The sequence below is a fragment of the Terrapene carolina genome, unplaced genomic scaffold (assembly GCF_002925995.2).
Source record: "Terrapene carolina triunguis isolate 2854851 unplaced genomic scaffold, T_m_triunguis-2.0 Scaffold1007, whole genome shotgun sequence".
In the NCBI taxonomy this organism is placed as follows: Eukaryota; Metazoa; Chordata; order Testudines; family Emydidae; genus Terrapene; species Terrapene triunguis.
Window position 1 is genome coordinate 24,572 of NW_020665358.1, and position 12,932 is coordinate 37,503.

General features: G+C 45.4%; 1 protein-coding gene across 1 annotated transcript; it reads left to right on the forward strand.

Moving 5' to 3' along the window:
* Positions 1-1,538: 1,538 nt before the first annotated feature.
* Positions 1,539-2,645, forward strand: GPR88 (G protein-coupled receptor 88). Its single transcript, XM_024202966.1, has one exon. It carries the CDS (start codon positions 1,539-1,541, stop codon positions 2,643-2,645), a length of 1,107 nt encoding a protein of 368 aa, XP_024058734.1.
* The last annotated feature ends 10,287 nt before the right edge of the window (positions 2,646-12,932 follow it).

Genomic DNA, 12,932 nt, shown 5'->3' on the forward strand with positions numbered 1-12,932 from the left:
GCACTTTTGACTCACTTTCACAGGAAAGTAAAGGTATGGGTCAGATTCACAGGTCACGGCTTTTTGGATATCCTGTACTGGCTGATGAACGAATGTACTGCACTCCAGAAACGCAGGCATGCTGATTATGCTGGGTATCGCAAACCTGGAAGGTGCTCCCCCCCAACACTCTGCACCCTTTAAGACATATTACAAAGCAGCTGTGTTGTCTCTACATGCACATGCCTGGGATACCCTCAGCTGTGGAGATGCAGCCAGTCTTCATTCCCTTTGTGCCACTGTGGTGAAAAAACTGAATCTCTAGCTATCCCCTTTTCATCCCCATACTACTCCTGATAACCCTCAGATGGACCATAGAAAGGGTTTGTGTGGAATTAACACCAGTTTGTGATGTCGAATATGGAACTTGCACTTGTTTGTATCAGGTTCCTGCTCCTGGAATCCTCATCATATGCTTTCAGTAGGATTATTCGTAGGAGTAAGGGCTGCAAGGTCAGGATCCGTGTTTGTAACACTAAACTGTTCACAGTGAAGAGTCGTGATAGAGCCAGAGCAGAGGATGTGTAATAGATTTCTGTGTATTCCACAGTCTCATTTCCTTCCCCCCACCAAAATTATATGCATTTGGGGCTTAGCTCCCTAAAATGAAAAGTATTCTTTTGACAAGGCATCATCTATAATAAATGAGGGGAGTTTAATTCAAAGAGCATGTTGCTACTAGAAACCTGCTCCAAAATTATACTTTTTAAAAAATAAATGTTTATAGATGCACAGAAAGCTTCCTAACAATGTGAATCAGAAGAAATCTGTTAAAGTGAATAGTTAGCACGGGAGTTTCTACCCCAGATGGACTGTGTTTCAGAGGCAGGTGAATGAAGTCTATCCAAGTCTGTAAAGCTTATTGAGGATGAAAGGTGCTGTGTAAATATAAGGTGGTATTAGAGCCATGGAGCTGGTGAGGCAGGGAGAAAAATCAGTCGGTGTAACTGCAGTATTTTCAGAGCAAGCTGGGGGTTTTTTCTCCTGCTTTTGCAAGTAGAAAATCTGCTGAATAATTCATGAAGAGCGGAAGGGCTGAATTTTCCTGGAGTGATGTACGGTGTACGTACTGTAGTGCAGAAAAAAGCTGCAAGGCTTCATAGCAGCTGCTGCTGTTCTTGTTGCTGTTGATTGCAGAGTGCTGCTTCTCTTGGTATTTTCACAGCTGGAGCATCCTTGCTGCTGCCTGCCCTGAACCATCCTTGCTTGATGCATGCTCTAAGCCATCCCTGCTAGCTGCTGCCCTGGACCTGCTCTGGACCACCTATTGCTAGCTGCCTGCTCTGGATGCTGCTAGCTGCCTGCCCTGAATCGTTCTTGCTAGCTGCCTGCTCTGGATCTTGCGTGCTCTGAAACATGCCTCTACCTGCTGTGGATCCTCCTAGCTGAATGCTCTGGCTTCTCTCTGCTGCATGGTCTGTGTCTCTGCTTCACAGCCTCCTGACCAGATAAGGATGGGATTTGCCCAGAGGAGTTGAAGCTGAGCTGCATTCAACAAGATGTCCAACTTTTCTTCCTCTTCTGTTTGGAGTGCGAGCTCCTCTCTGCTGCTGCTGTGTGAAGAATCCGCGGGGACCAGAATCTCCTTGTCTCTCATCTATTCGCTGTTAGCCCTCGTGGGGACCTTATCCAATGTGATGGTCATTTACCTGGTCTTCTCCTTCAAGAAGCTACAGACCACCAGCAATGCCTTCATCGTGAACGGCTGTGTAGCTGACCTGAGTGTCTGTGCCCTCTGGATGCCGCAGGAAGCGGTGCTGGGGCTGTTGCCACCTAGCTCCTCTTCTGCTCATTCAGCAGAATACAGGCTGCTGCGGGGTGGGCTCCTTGGCCTTGGCCTTACTGTCTCCCTGCTCTCCCACCTGCTGGTGGCCCTCAACCGGTATGTGCTGATCACCAAGGCACCCAGCACTTACCAGGCACTCTACCAGCAGAGGCGCACAGGGTGGATGATCGGATTTTCCTGGGGACTTGCACTGGTCTTGGTGCTACTGCTGCCTGGGCTCTGGACACAATGGCTCTCACAGCAGTCATCCCAGCAGGAGATCAGCAGTGCCAGCAGCAGTTCACACTACACTGCCCTGCTGGTAGCGCTGGCCATGCTCAGCCAGACCGTGCTGCTGCTCCATTGTTACCTGGGCATCATGAGACGGGTGCGGGTCAGCGTCAAACGGGTCAGCGTCCTCAACTTCCACCTCCTGCATCAGCTGCCCTTCCCTGCTGCCCCACCGCCTGCCCGCCGGGTTCAGCGGCGCCTCAGCAGCATCTCCGTGCTGCTCCTGTGCTGTGTCTTCCTCCTGGACACCCAGCCTGTGGTCTGGGTGAGCCTGCTGGGCTTCTTCCTGCAGTCCGTGCCCCGGGCACTGCAGGTGACCAGCTGGCTGCTCTTCTGCTCCCTGTCTGCATTCAACCCGTTGCTCTATACCTGGAAGAATGAGGAATTCAGGCGTTCTGTGCGCTCAGTGCTGCCCAGAGGAGAGACCCCAGCTGTAACTGTGGCTGCAGCTGCAGCAGCTGCTGCCCTCCCCACAGTGTCACTGCCTTGCCAGGAGCAGCCACGGCTGGGTACCAAAGTTGAGAGCCTGGGGAACCTAGTGCTCCAATGATCTGCTTGGGGAATGCATTCACTTCCAGAGGTAGCATCTGACACATTTGGGATGAGTGTGAGTGTAGATGACTCACAGAACTGCACAGCAGAATTCTCCACTCCCTACGGGAAAGACGTTGAACGCTGCCTTACAGACACAGCCAGGTTAAAATGTATATCAAACCAATTTCCTTCCCTGTGTAATCGACATCACCAGGGATTTACACGAGATAAAAGCATTTTATACCTCTAAAGTCTCATGCTGTTAGTTTCTCTTTTGCATTTCTCTCAGCTTGGACTATGCCACTTAGACTTGTTGACGGTTGGTTTCACTTCATTCTCTGGGTCTTTTACTTTAGCAGGATGTTGGGGTTGCAAATGCGGCCTTGTAAAAACATTTCCAGGGAGACTCTTCTATAGGTCCTGGAGCTGCTCAAGCCCCCTCACCAGAGGGTGGTGCTTAAATGCTGGTGCATCATAGGCATATTTAAATGAGGGCCTCAGGGTTCTAGACAGGCACCCAGAAGTTGGGATACTGATGCAAACCTGGGGCAGCCCCCACGACCCTCCATCCCACAAATCCTCGGCACATCCGCTTGGGTGGATGCCCCCTGAAATGTATTTGGAGAAGGGCAGCAGGTTCACTCCTCTGCTTGCATCTTAAGGGGAGGATGTTATGCCCGTTCCCTCTCCTCCAGTTTCTCCCTTCACCCTGAAGGTTGGTGGGGCTTCTCCATCTTTCTCTCCCCACCCAACCCCTTTGAGGTCCCTCTCTCCCTTGCTATTGAAATCCTATTTCTCTCCTCTTTTTTTTAACCCCCCTTCTTCTGTGAATTAGTTTCTCTTTTTCTCCTTCCCTGCCCCCTCAATTTAGCTCCTTTTTTTGTGTCCCCCAATTTGCCCTCTCCCGCCAGTTTTACTCCCTGCCCCCTCTTTTTTACTGCAGCAATGGGGAGGCTGAGAGTCTCTGGTCAGCACAGCTAGGGGACTAGGAGATGGGGAGTTGGTGTTCGTCACACCTGCTGTATAGCCTGGGGTTTCTCACCCCTGCCTCCGCCTCTTCTGCTGGTATCTTTAGTGCACAGAAGCAGACAAGCCCTCAGCCACAGGCTGCAGCCTGCCTTCTCTGCACAGCATTATCTAACGGCAGGAACGTCGCAGCAATTTTTTTTTTAATTGCCTGTCTGGTGCAAAAGTTAGAGCCTGCAGGTCTATGTTTAGAAACAAGGACAGTCCTGGCCAAATTGGGATAATTGGTAAATATGCTTAGGAATGTAATTCCTTTCTTAAAAAACCCAACCTGTTCCAGTGAAATAAAACACCCATCCAAACACCTCTACCAAACACCAATACCGAGAATCTGCTTTGCAAAAGCTTGTTTCTTATAAAATGTAAAGAACCCTGACAGTATCTCTTTAAAGTGACCACAATGCTCACTCCACAATGCTCACTCAATCCAAATCCCACCATTCCCAATGCACTGGAGATGTTATGCAGAAGTTAGTTACTATCTCCCATAATCTAAGGAATCCAGGAACTGCTTCTGCTAGCTCCCATTTCTCTCCTATGCTCTCCAAGCAAAATCCTCCTTGTACTTCCCACTGGAGGTATCAGGGATGAAGAGGAATAACTTACATGCTGAAACGCTCTTATATTAATGGAGAAAACTCTGTTTTTTAACATAATTTGCTTTGGAGTCTTTTGGACAGCTCTTTAAATAAAACAAATTTTGACACCGATCTCTGCCCTGGGAAATTCTCTTTGATCAAAATAACCTACAGGTTCTCTCTCTGTATATAGTATTATAATCTGTCCAACTATTTGTTTTATTATGTTAATAGTTCTGGGGTATAGCTTATGACAGCACAAATAATGAAGTAGATGTTGGGTAAGTGATGTAGGCACTCTATCACAGCAGCAGCATCTGGAAATGTTAAGTTCATCTGTCCACCATGAAGACGATAAAGAGGACAGTACATAAGCAGATGATACGCTGTTTGTTCTGGAGTGCCACGCCCACAGGGGCAGGTCAGGGAGCTCAAGAAGCCCGAACGGTAAACATGTAAGTTAAACCTCCCATGACTACATGTATCCTGTTGTATCAAAGAAGGGTCTTTTGGTTCATATGGTTGTACTGAGACTATGTAAGATTTGATCTGGGGAGACTTAGACAACTCCGATCTGCACCCCTATCTGCCAAGAGATGCGCCTTTGTTCCAAAATATAGTCCTGTACCACCTGCTGCTGCTGTTCCTTAGGAAAATTGTGTCTGATGTACTGTCCGAGAGACTCAACTACTTCAGGAAAGGGGCACCTTGACTTTAATGGACCTTTCTGATGTGGCTTTGAGATGAGATTGTGAAGTAAGCTGACTTGCTAGTTGCCTATGCGCAGTAATGTGTCCAGGGCCCTGCCTTCACACCTAATCACGGGGGAAGCAGTGACAGCCAGGACAGGAAGGGTGGAAACTGGAGTGGTCCAGGTCACACGAGTGATGATACAAAGGGCGGAGTAGATAGCTGAGTCCAGCTTGCCACAGTGATGACTGGAGCCTCATTCTGCCACCAGGTGTTTAGCAGGTGCAATAATTAGGGCGTGTTAGTTTCGTCAATTGGATACAAAACCACATTAGTGTTACAAAGGGATTTTACAGCTTGGGCCAACCTGGAGACCACAGACATAGTGGATGGATTCTCTAGTATTTATGGGGGTCAGGGGAGCAGTAAATCCTCCCACTCAGGATACAGAGTGGCAATGGAGCTTTCTGGTAGCCACTACTGCAGCCTCCGCACTTCTTCTGGGAGTGGACGTAGAATCTTCTCATTTACCTCCTTTAAAAAAAGCAATTTAAAAGCTCCTTCTTCCCAAAAGGACAGTCATTGTAATGCTGTCCTGTGGAGATGCTAGGTTATAATGTGAACGTTATCATCGCATGTGCTGTCTTGCAATGAGAGCTGATGGTAGCCCCTTCCAAAGTCAATCAGTGCTGCTCATTCAGGCTGCCGGAGTTGCTGCAGAGCAATACAATGCACTTCTTCCCACAACCCCACGTACTATTGGGTTTAGCAAGTTGTCTCCATTGATTGCATAAATCTTGCTAGCTGAGAATACGGGAGGGAGCTTATGTATGTGTGTGTGATCTTAACAAAGGTACAACTACATCGATTTTCATGTGGTGGGGACCAGGAGCGAAAGCTCCTAAGTCGTGCAGCTATGCGAGAGGAACAGCGGCAAGATGGTAAGACCTTGGGGAAGGGATGGTAAGACAGCCTCCTCTTCAGCGGCTGTGGCTTCAGCAACTGCAAAGTTTACAGTTTACAAAGCTCTGTGCACTTTGCGTCCCTCAGCTCAGATGGTTTGCTTTGCAGTGCGCTTGAATGGCCCCTCTGCTACAGCAAGCCCCATGCCCCCGTGTCATCTGAAAGGCCAAACAGGCAGATATGGGCCTACTGAGCCCTTCGGGGAGGAATACGAGGGAACGGGGAGGGAGATCCTTGGGTCTGCTCCTCCCACCCAAAATGTGTCACTTGGTTTCTATGAGAAAAGGAAGAGTGAGAACGGTGTGAAATGGGAGCTCAAAGGAGACTTTGTTTTAGCTAACCACAGATCTGTATGAGACTATTAACATTGTTATAGAGGCCGGAGTAGGAGGACAGCAAGGTAACATGAGTATAGAATGGCTGCGCTTCACCACCACTATTCCCATCTTTTCAGCACCCTCTCTGGGGGAGATCCACTGTGTCTCTGCTGCACCCTCTCTGCCAAATCTTTCACCATCCTTCTTGCTAGCGAGGGCTGGGAGGAATCTCTCTCCAGTTGTCACTCTTGAGCACTGCCAAGTACTCTGCCACCCAGGGCTGAGCACTCTGTCTAATCACTGCTAGATTCATTCCCACCACAGTAAAGCAATCCTAGAGCCCAAGAGCCGAGCAGCTTCAATTCCCACTGAGTCCATGGGAGCTGAAGGCACTCGGCACCTTGCAGGACTGGGCCCATAAATAGAAGAGCAAATGTTAAATGAATAAACAAATCAGCCAACCAAATCCAAATACTGTATTCACAAGGGAAGATAGCTGTCTTGTGTTTAAAGCAGCACCATGTTTGGGCTCAAACATCCACGAGAAGAAAAATTGGAGGCAGCTGGCTTTAGTCCGTTCTGGAATAATGCTGCTGATTAAATCTAAAATGCTTGTTTATTTTCATAGGGCAATATTTGAAACCCACGCTTATTTAATTTACATTTTAAATGAATATTGTCATGTACAGAACTCCTATCTCGTAAGAGCTGTGCTTGGGATTTTTTTCAGATATATGTGTATGTGTTAAATTCCACAGAACAGTTGGAAAGCCTTTGGAAACTTCTGAGGCAATTACATTTGATTGCTAATCTTTGAGAGTGCATCTTTAGACATTCAGGTGACCAGAAAATAACATTAGATGACAATTTTGTTCTGTACAAAGAAATTACCATAATTTAATGTCTTAATTTCAGATCTCTCTTCCCCCTGTGAAATTACTGCTCAGAAAGATCATGTATTCCTTGACCCAGAGCTAAGCGCTTTGTCTTCCTACAGTATAAATAACCCATGGCCAGTGACATTGTGAGCTTCCCAACGCTGACTTAGTGTGCCGGGCCAGCCTTAGGGGCAAGTGAGCAGGTGGGTTGCTTTGATTGCCAACTTCTGGGGACACCACCTCACTCTGCCACTCAGCTGTGTTGGAATTTTTGCTTAGCTGGCCGGGGTGGGAGGAACACTGAAAGGGTTTTCCATTCTGGGCAGCAGAAACACCGAAGGCCGGCGCTGCTAGTATACTGGTGTGCTCTAGCACTCGCGTCACCACCTCTGGGATGAGAAAGTAGATCAGACTCCCATTCACTCTTTAGCATCTCTGCTATGCTGTATACAACTTGATTGAGTCCACCAATCAGCTGTTAGATGGTAATAACTTTTGTTCACTATTGACCTGCCTCTGTCACATTCAAATACTAACCTATGTGTGAAAGGCTTTTCAGAGCTGATTACTATTCCAAATGCCTGAGCCAGCCAGTCCTCCAAGATGTGAAATTCAGTGCAGTGGGAATCACAGCAGGTAACCAGGGAAAGTTCTCTGTCACTTCGACACATCATGACCCAAAATCTGGTTTTGAGTATAGCCTAAAGAATCCTACTACTGATTCAGAAACACCATTTTTGGTTTGGTCATTGAGGAATCCACTCCCTCCCCTAGGGCCCCTTCTCTTTGGAGATGGCTACAATTGTGATGGGAGAGTGTGATGCCAGAGGCTAGAGCCACGGCTGCTCTGTGAATCAGCTTGAAGGGGATGTACATATGAGTAGCCGTCCCTAACCCCATGGAGACCAAGTGCCACAAATCGACTTTCATAAGGAGCTAGCAAGAGACCCAGTTCACCTCTTGACTCAGGTAGCTGCTAGCACAACGTGATCTTTGCTCCCAAGCTGCCAAACTGATGCTATTTTTAAAACGTTCCCATACAGATTAATTTCAAATGAAGCAGTTCAAGTGCAGCATCTTGTTAAGGAAAAATGGCAAATAAAAATGACAACATATAATTTCCACATCCCTTTCATCCTAAAACGTGCAAGTAGATTATTACAGCTTCAGTTAAAGTCAAAAGACCTCTCTCCAAGTGACAGAAACAAATGGCTTTTCTCTTCACTGTTGTCTAATGTGTAAAAAACTGTTCTATTTTTGCACTTTGACTCCATTCTTTCCCATGCATTCTGGTTATTCTACCACTCTCTCCCACGCCACCTCTTTATTTCTTTTCCAGATCATTAATGTCTTTTCTGAAGGTTTCTACGCTTAAAAAAGCATTTATTGTGTATGCTCAGGGGACTTAGATGAGGTTGTTTGTACTGAGTGGCTGGTGGAAGACTGACATGCACATGATAAATAAGAAACTAAGGGACAAATCCTTGATCCATGCATGTATAAACGGGGTGAGAGAGGTGATTTTACCTCTGTGTGCAGCACTGGTGAGACCAGTACTAGAATACCGCATCCAGTTCTGGGGTCCAAATTTTAAAAAGGATGTTGATAAATGGAAAAGGTGCAGAAAAGAGCCACAAAAATTAATCAAGAGCTGAAGAAAATTCCTTACAATGAGAAACTTAAAGAGCACAATCTGTTTAGCTCACCAAAGAGAAAACAGAGTGACTTGATTACTGTGTATCAGTGCCTTCACAGGGAGAAAATACAGGGGACAAAAGGGCTCCTTAAAAAAAGGAGGAAGGAGGTAGGCAGAGGAGTGGAGCAATGTAGGGGTGGGGTGGGAGGATGTGATAGTACATAGATTCTTTTTTTACCTGCTCCCGACAAAGGGATACAGCAGAGCCAGAGAGGCTATTGCAATATTGGGGCTGCTATTCTGGCTGCAGGGCAGCTCCATCATGCCCCAGGGGAGGACTCTTATCCAGGCATTGCACTACTGATGGAGATGCCCAGACAGGTAATCAGGCCATGCACTGGCTGAGAAGGTATGGAACTAGAGACACAATTTTTAATAAAAAATAAAAGGGCTTCAGGGCTGACCCTGTAGTGATTCCTGGCTTTGCCCCTTGAGTTTCACAGAATTGCCCCTCCAGAGCAGATAACTGCATACCCCATGCAACACACTATGATTACAACCTGCAGCTCCATGAAAAAACTGGCAAAAATATGGCAAGTAACCTTGAGAACTGTGTTGCTGAGGGAGAGAGGCCCTGCTGTGAGATGGGGATGATCTGTACCTGGGGAGCTCAGGCAAAGCAAGAGAACCTGATAGAACAAAACTCTTTTCTTGGGCTTATTTTAACTGACTCATGACTGGTTACTCAAGTACAGCTGAAAGAGTGCCAAAAAATAAAACCAGAGCTCCTGGGATTCCTTAAAGCCCTTTGGTCCGGCAGCTTTATGAGCCATTATCCTCAGCCTCGAGGCCTTTCCTGCTCTTATCAAAGGGGCAGCTGAAGAAATCAAGCTTATTTTTCACTACAAAGAAAATTCCATTCTCCTCGGGTGGGATGAGAAATATGAACAGCTCTTATAGCCGAAATACTAGGGGATAAGAACCATGAATGGTGTTACTGTCAGTGTGAAAGGTTTAGACATGAGTTACCAAAACAGGCATGTTAATGTTACCAAGGAGCATCATCCCTAGATTACAGGGGTGAACAAATACAGCAAGAAAGTACAACCTTTGAATCCTCTCAAAAGGAGGTACTGAGACCCCTTTGTTTAATGATTAGTCAGTGTAACTGGCTAGCAATGTTTGCCTCAAACTCCTTCCGTTGTTAAAGGTGTTGATTATCCTAGGAAATGGTTATGTGGATTCTGGTGACTCAGTGAGGGAGGTAACTTATTACCCCATCTGGATATAGAGGAGGTGGGAGTGGTTCTGTAGGGGAGGGAGAATCTGGTGTGTGGGCTGAGTGGTCCTAAGGGAAGAACTCTAAGAGCAGCCGAAGCTGGAAGAAAGGTCTGATCTTTATTATTTTATTGCTATTTTGTCAATGAAGCCAAACCCCAGCTCCATGTTTGTGGAGCAGCTTTGGAAAGGTGTCTGCTCACACATGGCTTCTGAAAAACCTAGGGTTCCTACCTGCCATAGGACCCACTCATTAGAGAGCAGGTCAATGGTATTACAGGAGGTATAAATACAAACATGGCTGAGGCGAGAACCATAATAACCATAATCTTTTCTGAAGGTAATTGTGAGGTGGAGCCCGAATGCCACTCTTAGAGTGGCACAATTGTAAATTTAATAATGTATTAATGAGAAATAATGTTGGTGAAGGCAGGTGGCAGCCAGAATTCATTGAGTGGCAGGATGACAGTGCACACCATGCTCCTCTTGTGCTCCATCTCAGTTTCAAAACTAAGTGTCCCCTTTGCTTCCTTTGCTCACTCTTGTCTCTGTGCCGATTTCTCTGATGCTCCCTATTACTGGAACTCCCCTTCCTCTCCTTGCCCAGCATGTCTCTACCCTCTCCTTCACATCTTTCCTTAAAACACCTCTTCCATGATCCTATAAACCTTACTCTCCCTTCAGAGAAGAGTTGACATCACAGTTAACCACTTTGATTTCTGTTGCACCTCAGATCTCTTTATCTGGTCAGATTAGAAGCCATTCCATTTGGGTGTCTTGGCTTCTGCAAAGTGCCTGCTTCAGTTTTGTGCTATATGAATAATAATACATAACTAGTAAAAGGGTGGTATGAAGGGGAAGATCTTGCGAGAGCTGAAATACTGGTCAGGCCCCACTCTCGCATGGTTTGTATATTTTAATGCTTTGCTGGCAATGTTTGAGGTGACTGGAAAATACCAATTTACAGCTAGGGGAGGTGTCAGAGCGGAGGAAAGAGAGGGCTCTTTTGCTAATGGGAGAAGTTAGCAAATGTACATTGCACTGCCTGGTATCATACACAGCACAGTTCATAAATAGAAGCTGCTTATTGGCCATGGCAATGTATAATAATTTTCTCCAGCTACTACTGGTTGATTATGAGAATTCCTCCCACAGAACAAGTGGAAAAGCTTGCTCAAAGCGTGGAGTCTGTGTTATTGCACTCCCCCAGACAGCAGAGATTGGTAAAATCTGACGGGGGGTAGGCAGTAATACTGACATGAAATGGTACAGGCTCAGTACTGCTTAATGGGGCCTTATTTCATTGTGTTGACTCTTGCAGAAGACTAAAGGGCTGTCGATAGCAATCTGTAGCACCCAGATGTTTTGCACTGATTTTAAGGCCAGGTGGTGTAGTAGTTTCTGCGATACATTGAAGATAACAGAGCTGATATAATACGAACATGGTCTGAACAGTAAAATAAGTACAGTATATGGTGAGGATATGAATGCTTTCCCTGCAGGATTCTGCAGCAGAAGATTTTTTTTGGCTCTTTGCAGCACGTTACAACTGTCATGTGTTATTAATAGACACAGGAGAGTGACACTAAAACCCGACACTGCAGGATACATTTGAGCTGAGTAGAGAGGCACAAATGATTTTCTTTTGTTTCTTGTGGCATCATATATGCTATTGTACTCTCTAATTTTCTTATGTTATACCTGCTGCCCGGTAGCAACCATCATAGTTACAGTAAAGTAATTGTTGCTGTCTATCCAAGCCTCACAAAAGAAGAATAGTTACAGTAATGTCAGAACATTCATTGTAACCTTTTTTTGTCGTGTGCTCATAACATACAACAAAATGCACAAAACTTTCTATACTTTGTCTCACCCCAGCGGTGAAAATTTTTGGAAAGTTTGAGGAAAAAATTGTCTCAGCTGTTTCTGAGTTACTGGAGGTGCAAGGAAAATGAAAAAAATATCAGCCTTTTGAGACTACTTTTCCTCCCTGAACAACTGAAATGAACACAAACTCTCCAGACTGTATATGTGAATAGTCCCTTTTGAGGACTCCCAGCCCTCTGCTTGGTTTTGGAATTGAAGAATTAAAAAAAAAATTGAAAAAATTCACTTATGAGCATGCTCAACATCATGTGCTCTGGCGCTTGATTAGCTAGATGAAGCCCTTCCCTTTTGTGCACAATTGCCCAGATGTAACAGTAGATATTGAGATTCCTGATGTGGCAGAGGATAGTGGCCTTTGTTCCCGTGATCCAGAGCAAGTGCCAGGAAATAAAGTTCAGGCAATACTTCTGTAAATTATGCTTGTATTAGACCAGGGACTCCCAACAGAGCAATTTATAGGAAGGAGATTTGCCACAGCATCTTTCAAAAGATATAAATTCAGGGCACGAGCCTATTCCTGTGGAAGGCAATATCAGAACTCCCATAGACTTCAAGGACAGCAAGATGAAGACATTAAATTGTATCTTTTTTTTTTGTGGTACTGTTGCTATCATCTGTTGTTTTTTTATATATATATATTGCAGCCTTATTCGTCCAGCCCTGAAGAACAATCTTTCTCATTGTTTGTTCACAAATAAACCAACCAACCAACCAGCAAACAAACAAACAACTATAAGAAAATTAAACGCAAAAACTTATGTGAATGCAACATTGAGGGCATATGTTTAAATACAGAAAGGTAGTGAAAGTAAAGTTATGGTTTTCAGAATAACAATTTTCCCACTTAGTGCACATATAATAAATTAGATAATTTGTTAGTGCATATATTCAGCTATTGCATTTAGTAGCCTATGTGCAATGTGAGGAAGTTAATTTTACTATGAGACTTTTAACTTCAACACATTTCAGATTACTACCATAAGATTAGAATAGCACATTCAGATTTTGGTGTCCCAATGTGATAGCAGCCATGCTGGGACATAGTTCTAC

Coding starts and splice junctions, on each gene's coding strand:
- GPR88 (XM_024202966.1), top strand. CDS start 1,539: ATGTCCAACTTTTCTTCCTCTTCTGTTTGGAGTGCGAGCTCCTCTCTG.